We start from the raw sequence: 21516 nt of genomic DNA, 5'->3' as shown, positions 1-21516 counted from the left end.
ATAGTGTTTTTTAAACCCAAAAGACCAAGCACTTTTATTGTTACGCAACATCTGATATTGACTGTGTATTGTTTACCTTATTTATTGAGGTAAACAATGGTTGCATATAAAGTGTTACTACGAAGTTCGCTTCATTAATGTGTCTGCATACTTGAAAACAATTATTTTCACTACTCTTAAAAGCTTTTTCGTCAATGTTTCCGTCAGTGTTGTTCTACGAAGGGCAACTTTTTCCATATAGTGGATCATGTGGTTATTTCACGGTGCAAAGAGTGCTCGGACATCAGGGGCACTGCTTTTACGAGCATTGGCATCTTGTGCCTCTCCCTCCGAATACTGTGTGAGTCTAGTAAAAAAAGTTGATTTCGAAAATTACCTCTGCTTGCTACTTTTAAAAGGTTAGTGATATTATTACTTCTTCTCATTTTTTTTCTCAACAAATCCTTTTTTCACATATTTATATAAATTTTTTGTATTATACATGTGTAAATTCGAGCCAAGTTAACCCTTACTTCCATCTACATCATGTTCAAGTGTTGTGTTTGTTACTTGCACTTCCGTCCTCTGTCCTTGTAATATAGCAGTCGGTAACGTATTTGTCTGCCAATCTTAGGAACAAGTGGTGGTTTAAGCGCGACTGCGACCATTGACACGCTTCGTTTCGTGCTGGGAGCCAGCCGTCTGATGGAATACCTAACGGCGGTGCCGGACATAAAACTCGAAACATTTAATTTAGATTACCAGCCCCCAGTAGTTACACTTCCATATGAAGGATTATAATGGAATCTTACATTTAAGTATTTTGGGAGAAATTGCTTACTTAATATAAATGCTTGGTCCTTGTTTGTGTGCATGCTAGTTTTATTTTATTACATCACCGACTTTTTGATCACGTGTATATGTATTTGTGGTAAATACATTTATGTGCACGATTATACGATCAAATGTATTTACGAAGAACTAAAATATTCGTTGTTAACTTAATATAACGCGACTGAAAAGCAGCACATCGATTACTCACAATGAGTAAATATTACGCGAATGTTTAGTTGATCTATAATCCTATTACATTATCTTACACCTGGCAAACTTATAAAAGATATACGACTCATATTTTTAATTATTAGGCCCTTTATACTTACAGAATTATTATATTGGTTAGTGGGCTGATAGAAGCCTGGGCTAGCTGCTTCAAGCATTGCCAATAACATATACTACACTAGATTCGTAAGTAAATAAATAATTTGACGAACTCTTTTTTTAACTCTGTATGAAACAGTCGAAAATACCGTAAACCAGTATTATAATGTATGTACCTCTAAACTAATGAACCTTAAATCGGTAACACGCCACCAGATGTAAGAGAAGACTCTGACGGTTTTAAAGTAGAGTAAAAGATTTTCACGCACCATATATTATAATTTAAGGTAACTATGGGGATAATTAGTATATACGGAACTCGTAATTAAATCGCAGCAAGGCGATTGTGTGCGCAGCAGCATTACATGTATATATACATCCATAAGAAAGAAAAATTACGATTCGTAAAATGCGATAAAACTCTCTAGGTATAAACAAACCTTTTGTCTTCACCTACTTTTTAAAAACCCACCATTAGAGCCATCCAATTATGCCTTAGCGAACCTTAATAGAATGAGTCTTCTTTGCTGGGTTAATATATATATAAAAAAAGGCATGCTTTTTAGTTAATTATAAACAGTTGCTTAATTATTCTACACCAGGTTACCCCTGTAGATTATAGTGAGAACGTCCTTGTCCACCTAAAGCTGATTATTGAATATGTTTTTTATCCATTCAATTACCTTCGCAATACTTTTATAGCTAAGTCTATTAGACGTTAAACAACTTGTTTTCTGTAATTCAACCATCTCTGCGGAAAAATAAATGAAATGATTGTAAAATAACAGTATTTTCCTTTCCTGTAAATTGCGACGGTTTACTATCGGTTTCATTCGGTTACTTTGGATATATCCACTGGCAAAATTATGCCATTCGGCGCCCAGTCCAAAGCCATTCTTGAAGTTCTAGAAAGCATCGTCAATAACAAAAATCGTTATTGAACATTCGTCACTAATCGATGCTTTAATAATAAAACTCACTTTTTGGGGTCTCATCATCGGACATAACATAAAAAAATTACTCTGCTTAACTTCAACATTATATATTATGGAAGAGGTACCAGTAGGATAGATTGAAGAATATCCTTTTTAATTTCTAACAATATTGATACTTTGAAGTCTGTATGCAAAAGCATCGAGTCAGCTCGCACACGATCCTTAGGCATGGAAAACCATGCGTTACTTATCCTAAAATATTACATTTAAAGGATTCGATAGTCAAAAAAAAGCATATCTGGGCCTCTTGGCAGCAGTCCAGAATGCTACACTCCTCTATAAAGGCGCATCCTTTGCAAAACACTCTCTAGTTACTTTCTGTTCACGGTGCAGTTATCTCCGATCCTCGTATTACCTAATCTGGTGCGTATTGGACGGAGACATTTGTAGATCTAGAAGTATATCGTTCAGCACTTTTAGCGATTTATTTCAGGGCTTCGTGTTTGGGATGTAGTTTTGAAATGAGTGTTATTGCTGTTGCTTTATCATTCATTCATGATTGATATCTCTTTCTAAGTCTATTGGCATCCCATGTTTAGTTGTAGAACACTTCTATAAAATGTGTAACAGACGCACACTAAAAGAATTATTACAAGCATTTAATAGAAATATCTGACATGTACGTTTTTTAAGATAAAGAAATTTATTTAGTATTCATTATAAGAACAAATCATTTGACAAAAGTACATATTGATGCCTAAGGTTCACAGATAGTATAAGATGTTCCAAACTCCTACTTCGCCTTCGTGTCTTTCGTGTGGATTCACGCAATATTTGCTGATGTAAACCTCCCATTGAACTAGGATAAACGTGTTGTATAAATATAATAACATTCCTTAACAGTGTTTAATTGAGAGTCTGTTACTATGACTAACAAAATACATTTAAGTAAGTTGATACACAGTTTTTCTAGGGTAGAATGGATAGTCGTTGAAACATTTTTTCCTGCAAGTATCACGGCTATCGAAACTCTTCAAAGTGAATTAGTTTTCAAGACGCCTAGCTATAAATGGAAACAATAGAGTATAGCCTCATATGTGTAAAATATAAAATCGTTTTTTTCTATTTGTTATTTCTAATGCAACCAAGATATGTAGGAGAGTATAAAAATTGATTAAAAAGTTGTAAAATCGAGGTCTCTATATTACGTTTTTATTAGATGTCGGAGGAGTTCAAGTGTGCGAGCTTGAAACGATATTTTTTTTTGTTGAAGGTTTGGATTTACATATTTTAAATGCTTTGAATTTTGAGGTAAAATAGGCAATTATAATATGCCATTGAAACAAGGCCAATTTAAAAGTTCCGCACTACGAGAATTGTATTTGTTAGTAATTACATTGAATTCTGATAGCGATACACAGATTACAAATAAGCAGTGTATTCACTACTTAGATTAAAAACAATTTTTTTTCACATCTTTAATTTGGGAAACAGTGTTAATATTCATTCAGACTCGCCCAGTTAACTATAAATTCGGTTTCTTGAAACTGTTGGGAGACAACACCTGGGTGTATCCGGGTTATGGAGGAATGTATGGGAAACTTTTTTTTAACTACCACATACGTACTACCATACGTGCGGGTGCTTGTTCTCCTACCGTATGCGTTTCTAAGAACGTATGCACTTCTAATCACAAAATGTCCGTTTCAGTTAACTCAAATCTTTATAATTTTGGAAGTACAAAAATTACTATTAGGACTAGCATGCTGACGAAACCGTTAAATTCGACAACATTAATTACTATTCTATAATAATCCCACCAAATTTTGCAACCATTTATCTGAAGGGTACAGTCCAAGGCAGTCCTCAGCAAAAAGAATTACGTATTTTAAAAATTAAGCCTTATTGTGATTCAGATACAGCTAATATGATTTTACACAAATTTGTCTGAAAATGTCGCGTTAGGGCCAAATTAAAAATTTGTTTCATATCATGTGAACTTGCGCATCGCGCATGTGCAACGTTCTAGTATAGCGATGTCTTGTGGTTTCATAGTTTTTATAAAAAAAATTATTACCTTCTATTAACAGATTGATATAATTATTTTTTGTCGTAACCATTATACGGTTTACTATAGTTACAACAAAATTTCAGGTGACAATCGACGGGCGGCATTTGCAGTTCGGGCACTGAATGCAGAGTTGTCACTGGTTAGGGATCAGGTATCCAGGGTTGAGATTGGATACGGCAGGCTTGCCTTTTGGAGAGATGCTATTTGCAAGGTAAACATCTGATTTTCATTGTATTCATTATATACTCGCTTCGAAGTTTTTGTTGTGGCAAAAAATGCTTTTCTCTCATTAACTATCAGTCGCTTTACCAAGACAACAATAAATTAAATAACAATACCTCTTTCTGTTCCTCCTAAAGTTAGAAGTTCGATAATCTAAAAATGTGTAAATAAAATATAGAAATATTAGGTGAAAAGGTCAACAAAATGGTAAAAACTTTCATGTTGCAACTTTAGACAGTCCGTAATATTATGTGGAGGTACTAAGCTTAAAGCATTGCTAAAGCCTAGCGTAGCCTACTTACCCTTTTATATATATACTATTGTTATTGTTTTTATTTTTATGACCGTTGCAGTCGAGACCTTTTTTTTATTAAAAGCAGCCCATGTCGTGGGCTTTGTGTTGTGAGCACAAAGTAGATACTCGGAAATAAGTAAAACAGACCAATTTTGAACGTTTAGCTGAAATGTATTTAATTAAAATAGTTATAAGTATATACTAAGGCGTTTAATTAATTTTTTTTTATAAAAGGCACAAAGTTCTTTGTTTTGCGAGCCACCCGCTTGGTAACCATAACTTATGCATTGCATTAAGGCCTCTGAGTTGTTCCTTTCTGTCTGCGTTTACAGTCTGCGAGAAACTATAGAGATACATTATTCTAGCGCATAAAACCAGTTGTGTACTTGGTAAATCCTTTATCGTTTATGCCCTTGTTCTACCTATTGAAATAGAGTATGATGTCTCGTAAGTTTGTTCTAACTTTTTTCGTTTGTTTTGGGCATGAAGCGATTTGTCGAATAATTGATATTTGCCGGCCTGCATTTTTTTTACCTCTTATATGAATTATTTATGAAAAAGTTAGGGAACGACACAAACTAATGTTTTAAAGTTCTTCTTAGCAATTAAGTGTTTGCCAAGAAAGACTTTATGTACGTTTTTTGTTGTTCCAATTTTAACCAGCTTTTTGTACAAAAGTTTTGGTTCTTTTGATGCTACACAACAAAAATCGAAGGGGGCGAAAATCTACAAATTAACGCGATTACGAAATTCTTTTATGATTTAACTCATTGTTTATTAGGGTTTTTTGAAAGTGGTGAAATGCAATTTCCGAGAATCTATAACACTTAGCGTAGCCTGTGGTTGTCTTAATAAAAATATCAAGCTATTTTATATACAATATAGAATAACAACAACAGTAATAAATTGACTTAAAAACCATCAAATAGACAAAGAAAAAACACCGAACCTACGCATATAAAGTAAAGAACCGGGGGATTAGAGGTATCAGGTGTCTTCTGCCGAACTCGAGATACCGTGGTACTTGCCAAATGTTTTTGATAACCGAGGTCTATAAGGAGAAAAACAGTCCATTCAATGCACTCAAGATGATACGTAGCAGATGCTGTGCAGCCGTAAACGGCGTGCACCGAGAACATGTAATAGATGCAATAAAAACTTTAATGAAGAAACATGATCCGTATGCTGAGAACGCCCCACCAGCAATGTCGCTATGTTTTATAAATAGAAGCCTGGACAATGATGTTCTTCTGTACAAGAAGTACTGGGTAAACTCACGATTACCTGCAATGCAACGTTGTTGCAAACTGCCCATTTTGTCTTAGAAGTATGAATTTCGAGTTTGTCAGCAAAAAAAGCTGGGCTTAAAAGAAATTCGTGGAAATTGGTTTCTTCATGATATTTTTCCGAGTTAAATAGAAATGCGTACGGCTAAGGTTATATGTCTGCAAGATTCAATTATTTATACAAATCTGTCTCTGTATCGTTCACGCAATTTTAAGAAATATCTAATGGAAACTGTTGGTGAATATATGGTTTCAGATGTACAATGGACACAGAGCTCCCGAACATCCAGTGACAAAAGAAATACAATGGTTGCTCACCTCTTATACTCTTACACAGCAATGGTTTTTAAGGTATTTAGCTTAGTTTTAATTTTATTAACGATATTGTCAAAAAAAGTAGATAATTATATTTTAGTATTTTGAGTGAATTAAATTGGGAAATATGTGGTCAAAGAGCAGACACGTTGATTAATAATCGTTGGAAAACTGTTTTACAAGCACAGGATCATGCTTCTTTATAACACTTCTAAAATATTATAGGCATGGCAATAATTGTAACATTGGATTCATAATTCTCACAAATGAAATAATTTCACAAGATGTCGCTGTACAAAATAGGTAGACATATAAATATTTTTCTTTAAGTTTCCAAAACCTTGAGCTGGTTCTTTACTTATTTGAAATTACGGAATTATATATAAAAAATAAAATTTTTCATATGTTTTTGCTTACTGTTAGAGTCTATTGTTCATGTTGAAAAACATCATATTTGTGTTCCATCTGGGCGCTCAAGGAGAATAGAGTTGATCCGAAATAACGGCACTTGCAACCTTCAAGCACACCGTTGTATATTGAAATAACATGCTCGACTTCAGAATGCCATGATCATGTGTAGCAGTGTTGGTGAAAGCGACAGTATTGCCAAATCCTAGCAACATACATACGTTTAACCAAAATGATTAGCGAGGCTGACGTTGATATATAACCTCTGCAAAACCATGCGAGCTATATAAATCGTTTCCGCTCATTATAACCAACGGCATGAATGCTCGACGTAATCTACCCCCTTCGAACCTCACAAGGATATTCTGTAGTATTTCGATTGCCGGTTAGTAAATCTAAGGTTTGTTCCAACTTTCTTTGACCACACTGAAACCTCGATTGAGATACTTTTAATAGGCACCGTTAAGCCTGTGTCAATTTCTCAGAGTGGAAACTTTTCTCCATATACCCCTGTTGTCATTGAGCATTGTATTGTAGAGAAAGTTTACAATGACTCTTAGAAGACAACCCCTCCGTCAACGATTAGACTTCGGATGATTTCTGGGACGATTGCATGAAATTACCATTTATTCAAGCTCGACAGCAACACTTTCCGCCTAATCTAATCACAGATGCGTTCAGCCTCGGGACAAGACGGTTCGACTTTAATTGTGCCTGTAATCTTGCTTGCAGATTATAGAATATTTACATGCTATTGCTACGGAATACTTTGTCTCCCTTAACGTTCGTGTACTACTTGACTGAACAGATCAACGTACATCGACACTCACCTAACTGTACCGTGAAAACAATTTAGTAGTGAGCATGTTACCTGACATTAAACAGAATCTGTGTTCCTATTTCGGACGATCACGCGGCTCTTGACATCGAGAACAACATCACTGCGAGATTTTTTCTGACGCTTTGTTTCCCTGCCTGTTAATAAGCAAAGGAAATTGTTTGGCGCACCGCCAAGATTATGCTCATATTATGTTCATATACTGTTACCTTTAGTTATAATCGGCCAATGTAAAATATCGGTGAGGTGAGTTTACTAAGCTAATTCGGCGTAATAATCGCATAATTATTGTAAATGTATCCTAGAACGAATCGAGTAGGCAGTACAACTATATTTATCGTAAAATTGTTTATTTTACATAGTTTTGCTTGATTCATTGAAATATCTCTCAATATTCTTTCATTTCTGTAATGTGGAGAATGATTACAGATTAATTGACAGCCGAGAAGCGAACATGAAGGATAATGCATTTGCCACTCTTGATGCTGCTGAGCAATACGCGGAACTTAGCTGTTCTCCTATCTACTACCTTTTGCTGGAGGCACGCGAAATTAAAAGAGTAGACTGTGATCACACAGCAAGTCATCTTGGAAAAGCCCAAGGCCTTGCTAATCTTATTCGGTATGTAAAACTTAAGTAAGATAATACTGCCTCTGAACTTCAGATTTCCACATGCTTTTGCAGTCGCAATAAGCGCTTAAAACCAACTGTACCGCTGTATATTATAATTTAGTAAAATCTTTGACAGGTCTACTAAGGTGATATCTGTATTTTTCAATAACTATCAGGGTATAAAAGTGTATAGTAGAAAATAACTGTGCAATTTTGAGAGGCAGTTGCAATGGCGTGTGCTTGCCACTTCTGCAAAGCCTGGACCAGCAAGGCATACTTACGAGCAGCTGAATATCTGAATATATAAAGAAGCGGAGACTAAGGAGTAAAATGTTGAAAAAAGAATGAAAGCCTTATTTTTTGCTTTCTAGTTAACCGGTCTCTGACTTCGATAAGGCACCATTGTGAACTTACATTTTGAAACTTATGACGAAAGACTAAAAGCTCTTTCTGATTTCTAAGGGAAGAACATCAGCTCAAACGAGCAACATAACCGGCAGCTCACATTGCCATTTGGTTGAATATCATTCTTCCTATGTGCTCAACCCACAAGAAGCATAGACTAGGGTTTACAAAATTTTCAATCTATAACCAGTGTCCAAAATAAGCGGATATTGAAAATTATAATGCACGTACGGAAAGCGCCAAGCATATTAATCAACATGGTGGAACACCGTGGTGGACTGCTGAATACTTCAAAGAGAACGCTGTTCAGGCAAAATTAGCTTGGTAATGATCGGAGATAGGCCGTTGCACGTAATACTAAGCGAACATATAAAGTTGCATTAACGCCGTAAAAATAAGACAAAGCAAAAACAATATATGTAATTCTGAATGATTTGAGAAGAACTGGGTCATGGCTGCTAGATAGGTAAATACGATCACTTTCAAACTTTCAATTTCTGGAACATGTTATACTTCTCAGAAAATACATTGACGAATCGTATATTCGTAGGAGGAGTTACGAACGAAGCATGATGGGAAGCCATATCGGGATATTCTCGGAATAAATCGTCTGCAAAGATCGATATTATCAGTAATGAAGCATCTACGGCAATGACAGAATCAAAATAACAAACATCTACAGCAGAGGGTAGCATTGACATGATAATAGACCACGCGTTTTGGGATGAATCTTTGGAACGAGAAAATATGAGAAGCATATTATGGTACTTACGCTTAAGGAAAATGAAGTCCTAACAGAACTTTCTGCATGGAGAGAACTATATAATTGTTTTATCCTTAGGCTGAGTTCATTTGTCGATAATGAAAATGAAGTTTTTATTGATCAATATAGATTTCGGATGTAAAGGTGTATGGTCATTCTGGACACTGAATGGGCACTGGTATAAAAAGATTCTCTCTTATCGTTGTATTGCGTTCAACTCGGACTTGCTAACCTCTTATGTTTGCGTTCTGCTATTTGTTTGATAGTGAACGAATGCGTTGTTTTGTATTTTCCCTTTTTGGATATAATCTTATATTCAGTAGTAATAGCAGATTGGTTTCCAGTTGGCAGTGGCTTCCTTGCCAGCGTGTTGTGAGGAAACCTTAATAACAGAATATAACAATAACAGAAAAGAAAGGTAGTAGAAATTCAGGCACGGACGCGCACTTGTAAAGAATGTTTTCCTTAGATTGAATGGAGAATAAAAAATAATGGACAAATTTACTGGCGCAAGTTTTAGGGAAATTCCAACAGCTAAAGCTATATGTTTGCATGTCAAGAAAGGGGTACGAAAAATATTAACTGCAACAATATCATTATTGAACCATAGCCTTCTCACATTGTTTTAACTGAAAGCAGCAACGTACGATATTTACCTGCTACAGAATAGTAAGCGCTACTAAGTACAACCAGCTTTCTTAAAACCCTCTGTAGACGCTTTTTTGTTCATTGATGGTATGATAAGGCATTCTTATGAAAGTCTTGATTGTTGAACTTGCGATGCTGAAGCTTTCGTATATGAATGGTTTATCAAACGTGATGGAAGGGAGATATATTACATCCAGTTGTTACCTGACAGGGGCAGCCTGTGAAGGCAAGCGAAGGAAAGTATGGAGGACGAGTAAACTTTCAGCTTAAAATACTACGTACACGGTCTCACCAGTTTGTTAATCTCGGGGGCTTTCGTGGGCCAAGTGAGCATTGTAATTTACCACCTACAATGCCAAACCGTCGTCTTAAATACAAAACGGTATTAACTCTAGTGTGCTTATTCACATGAGTTTACAACATATATGACGCTCATATTACTTTATATTATAAGTATGTTACTTTATTCAAACGCGCGTAGCAGCCGTTTTGCTAGAAATACGCCAATTGAAAACAATCTAAAATAGAAGGAATTGGGCAATAATTTTAACCTATATATTTCCTTGGGACGGAGCGCTCATTATACCTAAAATTGCTAGGATCAAGTACATTATGATGCAGTTTTTACTGAGAGGGCCGTCGGATTTGCCATATTAATGCAAGCGAATTGGAGCACGGCTTGAATCTCTGGCTTGGTTTTTATATAGATTTATGTGACCTACATATTTTTTACATATATGTTTGAAGGTAGTATACCTAATCGAAAATAATAGCGTGGTGTCATGAAAGGTCAACAGCCCCAAAATCATATTGCGGCGTATAGTGAAAGATTAACTGACAGCATTCGGTTGATTAGAAATTGGCATACATTAAACAAAAGTGGGATCGGCTCAGTACATTGGAAGCATCTCAATCATTTTTCAAAAAAAAAAACGATGTAATTAAAAAATAAAATTGATAAAACGTAAAGTAAGTACACCAGATGGTTGCGGTATATGGCCCACTTATGTTAGTGAGTAAAAGGGGTAGACATATGGGTATGTCATCTGTACGTGAAAATTAGTTCAAGTTATTCGTTATAAAAAGTAACAAACGTGATATGAATATAATATTTTTACACGACGTTACTGTAGAACGATACGTTATTTCGTGGCACTTCCAGGAAAAGCTTGTCATGCACTTACACTTGTTGAAATCTAAGATCCTTTACTTGGATACCCTCACTTGAGCCTTCAATAGGTGGCTTATATTGAGAAGAGCTTCTGCAAAGGTTGAGAGCTATAATAAAAGTCTAGCCATCTCAAAGTGTATGGACGTTAGCGCATTTAGTGTATTAGCACATTAAATTAAGTAAAAAGTTGGACAAATGAGTGCTAGATGATGAGGAGAGATAACACACTTAGAGGTCTACTCCTTTTTAGTCTCATGCTGCGACAGTGATTGATTTTTGCTGAATTGTGACTTGTAACGAAAAATATTTCTAGGACAAGCGCATGCGGTCATATAAATTGATAAATGCAGCTGAACCGGCGTTACATCATTAAGGACTATACAGCTGCAAAAGCTTAGGGTGTCTATGCACTGGCTTCTCTTATACAGGCGTTGAAGCACAACTTTTAAAAAAACCATTGTTTTACGCCATAACTGTGTCGATCCAAGTTTATCATTAACATTTTTCCTATCTTGTGAAGGCCTAGTACTAACTGCCGACAGTGAATACCAATGCGGTGAGGTCGCCATTGTTATTGCCATATCAGAACAATTGGATCTTAAAAATGATCGTGACTGCGAAGCCTTTACCACAGAAGACCAGGTCAAAAACTCCATATCTTCTTCTTTCGAGTACCAAGATGAATTCTTTGTTCTCATTGATGGCGATGATGTGTATTGATGGAAAGAGGTTACCATTGTTGTACGAGAACCGGTAAACTTCTAAGTAGTTGTCATACATCAAAAAACGGGGAACTTTCTGTGGTATTTTATAATGTACTGGCTTGAAAACAATGGTAAAACTATATATTTAAAGCTTTCTTGATACTGGTGTTATTTTTCTATATTCTGACTTCCTTTCGAAATAATTATTATTTATATAGTATCTAGAACAAGGATATATTTTTCTGTATTACAGAAGCATTCCATTCAATGCATCAAAGGGTCGATGCCAGCTGCCATTAAACCTTTTGGCAAAACATTCAGTGACTCAAGAAGAAGCCTTCAGGACTCCACAAACCAGTCTTCCAGAGGTATCTCTTTACAATATTGACACTTTTACTATTGCCTGTTTTCCACGTTACCACGAATGCTAGTGCGTTGTTGCTAGCCCTGAAGGCAATCCTGCTCTGCCCTGGAGCAGCCTGAGGGGATGCTAAGAAAATGTACGTCACTACCATTATATATATATAACAAGTCATTTAGGATAAAATGCGGGATGGCATTTTAATTAACTTAACTCTAGGGTACGGCAGTTGATAAAATCTCAAGAGGAACTTTCGACGCCATATTGAGATCTAAACAAGTCTCCTACTAAGTGTCAGGATAACGAAAAATTCTGTGGTACCAGTGTCTGAGGTACAGACGATGGTAGAGCCTTCAACTGTGTAATGTCACACATAAAAATGTACCGTACGACGAGCGTTGTAGGCAATAAATGGTTTACCTACGTTAATCATTTTTTTCTAATTATTGACAATACATTTCTGCTGCAGTCAACGGCTCGGGATTAAAGAAGCCGTACTGTATAACGGTTTACACACTAAGGCTTTTTTTCGAAGGAAAAGCGAACTGTTTTAGCTAAGTGACTAATTTACTCGAGTATACATATATATATCATACCAGGTATTTAAGACTACCAGACAGCCGCAGTGAGGTTCTCTGGTTGTACATTCGCTAAAGAATGATGTCGCGTAATGTTCAGTTACAGCCAATCATTGATGTTGTCGTCTGTGATCGTCGCAGAAGATCCGTTTTACATCACAATTCGATGCAAGAATTGGTCACCGTTGTAACATGAAAGCCAAGAGAAGCAAGCATTTTTTGCCTTCGTATTTGATCCTTGCTCAAGTCATATACTACCTATTGGTCTAATTTGTTTATTTTATTAATTTAGCAAAGATGAACAAGCATCATTTTTTTACATAAAACGAACAGTTATGACACCCGTGCGGTTTGAGGGGTGAACTTCAGCCACTGACTGCTCTTATCACTTTATTATGAGCCTGCGCGGAGTGCCTTTCAGAAGACTCATTTTCGGCCAACAGCTCGTAGCGCTTCCAGTAGTAGAAGTTTTACCAATACGAAATGTGTATGGTAATTATCTTCGCAATAGTAATTTCATTATAAATACCCTTATATTCGCAGACCACTTGAATTTGTATTACATGGATCACTACAGCTTGCCTATTAAAAGCCCAAGTCACGATATGCAAGTGGGTTCTGGGAATACAACTGCGTCTCACAAACAAAATGTCATATAATGCCGCATCGTTATAAAATATTTTGGATATATATTTAATACTATGTATTAAATATCACCGCCACTGTTACTATATGATGACGACGGATAGGGCGATCAGTCGCATTTTGTGTCAGTACTAGTACGTCGTCCTAGCAGTTGGTGACAAATGAGAGAAAGAAATGAGCGAATCGTCTGAAATGAGTCTAATTTACTTGAGGATGAACAAAGTGGTCTGCCAAACAGTGGTATAGCGCTGAATAGAGAGAAAGGAAGAAATGGATACTCGAGTGTCTACGGGCGGTCGTACAAGCGCTTGCTCGGAATTGCCATAGACTTATGCCAGGCCCAGCCGAATACTGGTTCGAATCTGTTGTTGGCCATGCGGGTACCCAGTAGGGATTCAAGACTTATATATTCCGGTTTCAATAGGAACCATCACTCCACCTAACAAAATATTACGTTGGGGAAGTACTGTACGCGTTTGCTCAGGATAACCGATTTGTACTGGAGCCCGTTACGCTGCCATTTAAGTTAAATGCGTTTCTAGAAGGAATAATTTATGACTTCTACCTTACCGTAGCGTTGCTGCCTATCGACAATCGTGGCGAAACTTACACGCGATTACCGGGAAGACCGTTGTATAGCCAACTCGCCGGCGGGCTCAGCCACAAATGTGGACGGTGGGTTAAATGTTTATGATCGCTGCGGTATGCAGAGTTATCTTTTCGTAGGACAATACAAAAGGCCTATTTCGGATGCCGATCTCCTAACGGCACTCGCCATAGAGTTGAAAGGTCTTGAAGCAGCATGTCGAAAGAACACGTGGATTTTCGTCTAAACGGGATCATCGTTAGCAAGTGTTTCTCAGTACGTGCTTATAAACGGGCTCCCGCATCGAAGCAAAAGAGACACAGCACTGCTGTGAATCGCGCGAACCCAGGTTAAAGCCGCGACAATATCCTGTTGCTCCGCGAAAACAGACATGCAGTTGTTTGAAAAAAATGTACAATTTGTAGAAAAATAATTACATGGAAGCCTTGGCATATATTCGTAGATCAGGAAAATAGTGGTTGTGTGCTCTTTTTCAAGAGAGATTATTATTAGAGAGACGATCCGTTATAGAGAGAGTGCATATTCTCAAGCATCATCGGGCATGGTTTCAGCAGCCAAGGGGAGATATTGGTCTAACCACACAGAGCAGACTTTCAAAATCGGTCACCAGATTGTATGATGAAGTGCATATCTGGATAGCGTGGCCAAGTGTTATGGCGTATACTGATAGCATATTAATCCTGTGACTCTGCCTTTGTGATAATGGAGTGGTAACGTGTCTGCTCAACGACCTACCGAGATGTGATAGTGTAGGTTCAAATCCGGGTATAACTAATTTTGTTTGGTACTGGACTAGTTGTCTAAAGCAATGCAGGATTACCGAACGTAACATGAAACATTTAGTCGTAAATATTTCCGTCAAAATGGCTAAAAATACGATGTAAAGCGAATAAATCGCATTTATACCGTTACTAGTGTAGCGGTTACCCACAATCTATATATATATAGCGGTGCACCACAATCTATATTGTGAACTTGTTGAAATTCTAAGAAATTTTTGCGTCTAATATATATATATTTTTGCCGGAAAATCCTGTCGGCATCATTGCACAACTGTCCTTAGATATGCTTGTAAGGATATAAGAAGTTGCACTGAAGAAGTCTTCTGGGGGAAAAAAGGCAAGCCAACGTATGCATATCAGAACAACGCGAAGCGACAAATCGTTCGATGGGGTACGAAAAAATATATATTATACTAATCGCATAGTCTAAATACCCCTCTAAGGCGCTACCATTTATCCAGGATTAGCTTTCTGGTACAGTTTACTTTAAATAACTTCAATGACTCTTTGTGAAATTAAAAGGGAAAACGTCCAGCCTTTGTTTTTAGGGGAGTCTTGGGACCAACATTCGGAATTAATTATTCATCCATTACTCAGGTGTTTTAAACTAATTTCTGGGATGGCACAGTGGTATCGTTTGTGACGGTTAAACTTAGAAGATACACAAAGCAATTTACTTTCAAAATAGGGTGTAAACACACTTCGTTTTGTTCCGGAGGCCGCCTACCTGTGGCAATCCCGGCAGCACCAGCTGAACCTTTTTTTACAAAACGAAACATAAAATATCTAACATAAACGTTTTGATTCAAAGTGACGCCCACTCTCACGCAATAAAATATGTTCAACTGAAACTGCTATTGTGAGACTGTATTTAAATAGGGATATTTCAACGAATTTTTTTACATATGCTATAAAAGTTTTCTTGATAGTCATGTTTATTGTTGTACAATTAATCTTTTCTCGAATTCCGAACGACGCACTGTTGTTTGCCGTAGCCTTCGTCAGGTACCAGGAGTACCAGATGAAAGCATGTTCGTATCTGCTGGTAGCTGTACATAATAGAGCGTATAATTTGACTGCTACACTGCGTTCATTATATAGAATTGTAACAAAAATGAATCATATAGATATATCGTGTTAAACAAGTGGAATATTACATTTCACAGTTAACAATGCGGCCTCTTTTCACAGGTTGTTTTCGAAATTGCGTCAACTGCTCATATACATCTTGAAAAGACTGAGCAAGGGCTAACAAAGCTTCCCAAAGAAATCGGTGATATTTTCCTGCCTTCTGTTCCTCTTAAAGAGTTCCTAAAGAAGCTCCAAAAAGCAAACTTTAATGTGTTTGACCCGGCGGTTCAGGCTAGAAATTCAATGTTACCTATACAGTTATGGAAACACAAGATACAAAGCGGCTTAGGTTGGTTTTAAATATTAAATACCGATGCATGGATGATAGTTAATTGACTGTGGAGAATGAATTCCACCATTGTATCTGGAGAACAAAGTAGTGTTGTTTTGCGGGTTGTGTGTTTATTACAATTACAGTTTCAAAGCACAGAAATTGAAGTTTCTGCTGTTATAATACACGACGTTCAAAATGTCTGACTAGTATCAATCAAGAACTCGATAAAAAATATGCCTCCTTGAGTTGCTTCTTACAGTCTTTAAAATAGCTTTAAAGTCCTCAGAAGTACGTTTCGAGAGCAAGACATGTCAACCTGTTAAAACATAGTGTCATTTTAAAATATAGGTTTTGTATTTTATGCTGAACGACTTCTATGCTGTAATATATCAAATATTCTGTTAAATATATAACTAAATTGACGGCTACGGTTAAATACGGTTAAATAAAGAAGGGTTCGTTCCAGCCAGTCAACAATAAATCTAGACCAATCCGCTTCATGTTGGTGACACATGTAAGGTGGCTGGCGATATGGCAAAATGCAATCGCTAAAAAAGTGTTTGAGCGGCAGCCCGATTGAGAGCCGCTTCTGGTCGAGTTCGATGGGAAAAAGCCCAAGCGATGGGCCAAGTACGAGCGGCTCGCGAAAAACAGATTAGATCATGAGGCCTCTCCGCTATTGATTCAAGCACAAAACAACAGACAACATTAATTATATACGTATTAAGATATTGTATTTGCTACTCAAATAGTAATCAATAAAATTCAGTTTTGCAGGACGCAAAGAATTTGCTTTTTTTTAAAATTTTTTTTTCACGGGAAATGATAATTAGATTATTAGCGAAGTACTCGTCGAATTGTTAAAAAATACTTGGATCTGAAAAAATCTGAAATCGATAGTGGTACTTTACTACAAATCGGGTTTTTATTATTGAGTATTATTTTCACAGTTTCATTCGTTTCTTGCTTTCTATCTGAGCATACGAAATGCTTATATGATAACCTGTAGGCGTTTGCGGTATTCGAGCAGAAACTCCAGCGCTTATGTCAGTGCTCCCTTTGTAATTTATTCAGATTCTTCCATATAAGCGGATATTACAGTTAGAAATAAAGATCTCCCAATTATCACTCTAAGCTGATCAGTGTGAGACAGTGCAAATAAATTATTTTCGAAATAGTTGCATATTCACAGAACTCAAATAAGCAAATTCTCAATTCTACGCAGGTAAAATGACCTGTTGTTGTGTACTGCGGTTTTAATCAAGAATCTTCATGTAATCGCATTTGTGTAAACAGAAGATTGTGTACTTTTACATTGTGCACAGGCATGCTAAAAACAGAATTGCAGTGCGCAGCGAAAGCAGAGCAAAGATCCTGCACTCGTCGTTATTGAATGACCTATATAAAGAGTTTAAATTGAATTTAATCGTAGTCTTTTGACATAGAATGTGAATGCCTCGAATGACGTAGTTATCTTAATTTACAAGGTGACAATGAAATAAGGTAAGCTGTGAAAAAAAATAAAAGCACGCAACAAGAAAGAGATATTTATGATTGCGAAGGGAATTCCTCCTGTCGTTAATTACGCTTTTCTTTAATATTTGTACTAACTTATCTCGATTTTATCATATTACCAAACTAATAAAATTTGTCTCGTTTGTTAATATACTTATTTCACTGTTTTATTGGTTATGACTTCATTGTCTTCGTACATCTGTATGAATATTTGATACAATAAATATTGATAAATCCCTCTATAATCGACAAAAAATACATCTCCGAAATCAATTTATGCATATAGAACCTTTGGAATGCATATGGACAAGCAGAACAGTTTGTTCTATTGCACCGTGTCATATTGTATGCATAGAACATATAAATAATATAGCTGTTTCAGCAGGCCACGGAGATGTATCAGAAAAAGGCTGATTTTACCTGACGTAAAAAATTACATTTGCGATTTTGCGGCAACAACAAGTATTACACGACCGTTCGCCAGAGGAACAAAGGTATCGGAGGTCCATTATCTCACTGATGCAACGAATTGGATAGTTAAACTGACGAACAAGTAGCATGGCATGTAGTATTTTGTATCAAGGCTACACTCTCGTGTGGTCCTGTGTGTGATCGTGATCCTCAAGAGTTCTTGCGGGGCACTAAAGTGAGCCGAGTTATGCTGCGGATTTAATACCTTAATGCGATTAAATTTGGCACAGCTATTATATCCAATTGAAGTGTTCACCACTCTGCATACTGCATGCCAACTAATGAGGGCTATTTTAAAATAGAATCTAATCTTTCGGTGATGAATGAGGCGTTAAAAAGGCCAGTATGATGGGCAAATGCTGCGAAAGCAGTACGTTTGAATCCCGGTACCTTTGTAAAATGTGTTTTGTTGCATGAGGCGAAATCGTGAGGCAATGAGCAGAATTAGCACGGAATTCGTCTGCAAGTCGCAAATCTACTGCTGCCCGACTCTCCGAAAGTGAGTAAGGCGTAAGCTCGGAAAGCGAAAGTGCACGCTCGAACGGTATAACTTGTATAAGAAGGTGAGGCGAATGCTAGCTGCCTGCAAGCAATAACAATGAAATACAAATAGAAGCTCTGTACCACAGCGCTAGTAAGAGCAGTAGTCCTCGCAATGGTGAATGTCGTCTTATCAAATGCACTTGTACTATACCGGACGTCAGTTATGGACGTTAAATTTAAATCAATAAATCTGGTTAGGTGTTTAGTTAAAATTCTTGACAAGCGCGTCTGTTGACAAGCTCTTTACACGACCACATTTAGTGAAGAATTATATGACTAAAAAAGGTCCATATTTAACTTTTTTCAACTGTTATCGATAATAGTAACCTTCACTTTTACAATTATCACATATATATTGTAACATTTGCTATAGATTGTAAATCCCAATTAGACTATAGACGCTTCTCAGGTTTCTCCTAATGCTTTTCTCGTTTCACAGAGATAGTCTGCAGAATCGTTTGGGACATATGGAGTGCTCTTGTATTTGAAATCGATGCAGCCACTTCGTTGGTATCTTTAGGGTTTCCGGCTCACATTTCCCTTGCAATTAGTTTGTGCAGATATTTATCATATATCGAATCCCAAGCTATGAAACTAACAGCGAAACGCGTAGCCCGTTTATTTCGAAGCAAATATTTCATTTATTGCAATAGGAGAGCATGTCAAAAAAAATTACTTTGTGTCCTTTTGATAGCTAATTTTGTCATTTCGCTCAACGTTCGTTTTCCGGAAACCTCTCCAATTTCTTCCTTAATATAGAGTGAGAGTTTGATTCATATAAGAAAAAAACATCGAGCAAAATTGCATTGTCGGATCTCTTAAGCTGATATGCGTAAATAGGGATTATGCTAATAATTTTAATTTTTATTTTCATATATTTGATTGAAGAGTAACTGGTCACACAAGCCAGTTATATGACATTACTAATACATGTTTGTCTTAATAGTAACTGCTTGAGAAACTGATGTTCACAGGTTCATGCTTCATTTGATGTATCTCACAATCAACACTCCGAAAAATCTGGGATAATTATGGTACCCTCCGATTAAATAGAATGCCTTGTTCGAGGCTGCGGTACGGAGTGTCGTTTGGCAAATGATATCCTAGCACTCCGACCGGTACCCAAGTGCCGTGGTTAGATAGTTAAATCGGAATGAGAACAACTTTACGGTATGACACCAGGCTCAGAAGCGATATTTATAACGTTGATCAGTAACATGTGTTACGTATGTGTCCGCACTCGTGTTTTGGCTGCAACTGCAGGGTTTACAGTCTGTTCAGAAATAGCACAACTCTTGGGATGAGATCAGTCTTCTAGAATCCGTGTGTTTTCAAACGTGCATTATAAATTAAAAGGTCAACTGCTTTGATTTTATGCTGACAAGCGGCAATCATAAGAAAATAGACGACTCAAATAACAAAAATCTAGAAAAATTCGAGACGTGATTACTTTACGGAGTAACTAGGAGCAAGCTGAGCTCGAACAACGAAACATAAGAGCAGGTCGTCATATGTAGCATTGAGTCGATACTGGACCTGCCGGTGGCTGGAGCCTCTCCTCTACAGATCAGTTATACGATAGCAAAGTTATAAGCTTCGTGGAGTCCTTAGCATTCCCTAGCGTACCGTGAGACACAAGAGCTAGTGCCTTATATCCTAAGGCTTTATTTGGTGGAATCTATACAACAAGTGAAAAGAAGACACCATTTCATTTAAACGTTTATAATCATCAGCACTTCGAGAACCTCTCATTTTCTTGTCTATTTCAACCTTTCAATCAATCCTAACTATAGCAGCTCCTGCCGCAGCATTAAAAATTAGAATTATATTTTATTACTCCATTTACGTCTGCTAACAATCGATGATTATGATCGCGAATCTGGTCTAAAGATATTAAGACTTATATTAGAATACTCGAAGCCATTTACTCGGCTTAATAATTCTTAAGTCATAAAATAACAATACTTTCTTTTGTTAACGGTTTAAGTTCAGCACTCTAAGAGCTTCAACAGCTATACACAGTTGTCTTAGCATACCGAATCATATCAGTAATGGCATGTCAAAGAAAATCGACGATAGCGTTGCGTTACTTATCGCTCTTTTTTACAGAATGGAAGCAATCGAAATTATACGGACCTTAAACTGGGCGGTACGATTGTTTAACCAATTGTTGGAATCTGTTTTCATTGGTGCAGATTATCATTGAAACTGTACATTATCATCAAATAACCATACTGCGATCTTCGGAAAGTCGAGATAGTTGACAGCACTGATCGCTTCCCTTTCGAGTACTATTTTGTATAAGAACTGCTCCTAATATCTATGCAAGTATGAATCGAAATGTATTCAATGCTGCTATTAAAACCTGCTTTCTCACCTGTTAAACATATTTTTTCTGAGTGATCTCTAGCAGGCAGCACAGATTGATCCATATCTCGTCTACGGTAAATGTGTGCTTTAAGCTTTAAGGGTAGTAATTGTCTCTAGTGTATATCGTCAATTTTGCAATCTGTCCTGGACTCTATTCGTAGAAAAACAACTTCTTCTTTTGCTTCATTTTGCTTTTCTTCTTTATTTTCAGTGTTCCCGTTTCAGTTTCAAGGAATTTCATATTGAAACGACAGCAAGCGTATTATCATGCTGTTCTGCCTGAAAGCCTGGCAACAACCTCTTCTCTTGTCTGGAATCTTATGATGCATGCACCTCTTTTGTATAAGAACGGAAATCGGAAGGCTGAAGCCTTCCGATTTCCGTTCTTATAATGATTGCCCTACTAACAAGCTGTTGTTTCACTGT

At 36.8% G+C, this 21516-nt stretch overlaps 1 protein-coding gene and 1 long non-coding RNA gene across 4 annotated transcripts; both read left to right on the top strand.

Moving 5' to 3' along the window:
- Window positions 1–24: 24 nt before the first annotated feature.
- sicily (NADH dehydrogenase (ubiquinone) complex I, assembly factor 6 homolog sicily) lies at window positions 25–21426 on the top strand. 3 transcript variants are annotated; one of them, XM_086986773.1, is made up of 6 exons: window positions 25–340; window positions 4213–4357; window positions 6206–6300; window positions 7940–8131; window positions 12067–12181; window positions 21302–21426. In XM_086986773.1, the coding sequence occupies exons 1-6, from the start codon at window positions 195–197 to the stop codon at window positions 21371–21373; spliced, it is 765 nt and encodes a 254-aa protein (XP_086842899.1). In that variant the 5' UTR covers window positions 25–194; the 3' UTR covers window positions 21374–21426. The 3 variants fall into 3 exon arrangements, with proteins under 3 accessions (XP_086842899.1, XP_022656811.1, XP_022656812.1); XM_022801076.2 differs by lacking the exon at window positions 21302–21426 and adding an exon at window positions 15978–16979; XM_022801077.2 differs by lacking the exon at window positions 21302–21426 and adding an exon at window positions 15978–16979 and having other exon boundaries at window positions 108–398; window positions 4230–4357.
- On the top strand, window positions 12181–15637 carry LOC111248564 (uncharacterized). Its single transcript, XR_015326164.1, has 2 exons — window positions 12181–12313; window positions 12853–15637. It is a non-coding gene; the product is annotated as an uncharacterized LOC111248564 (long non-coding RNA).
- Window positions 21427–21516: the final 90 nt, after the last annotated feature.

This window comes from Varroa destructor, unplaced genomic scaffold (assembly GCF_002443255.2).
Source record: "Varroa destructor unplaced genomic scaffold, Vdes_3.0 BEIS01000004.1, whole genome shotgun sequence".
NCBI lineage: Eukaryota > Metazoa > Arthropoda > Arachnida > Mesostigmata > Varroidae > Varroa > Varroa destructor.
This window is presented reverse-complemented; position numbering and strand designations above follow the sequence as displayed.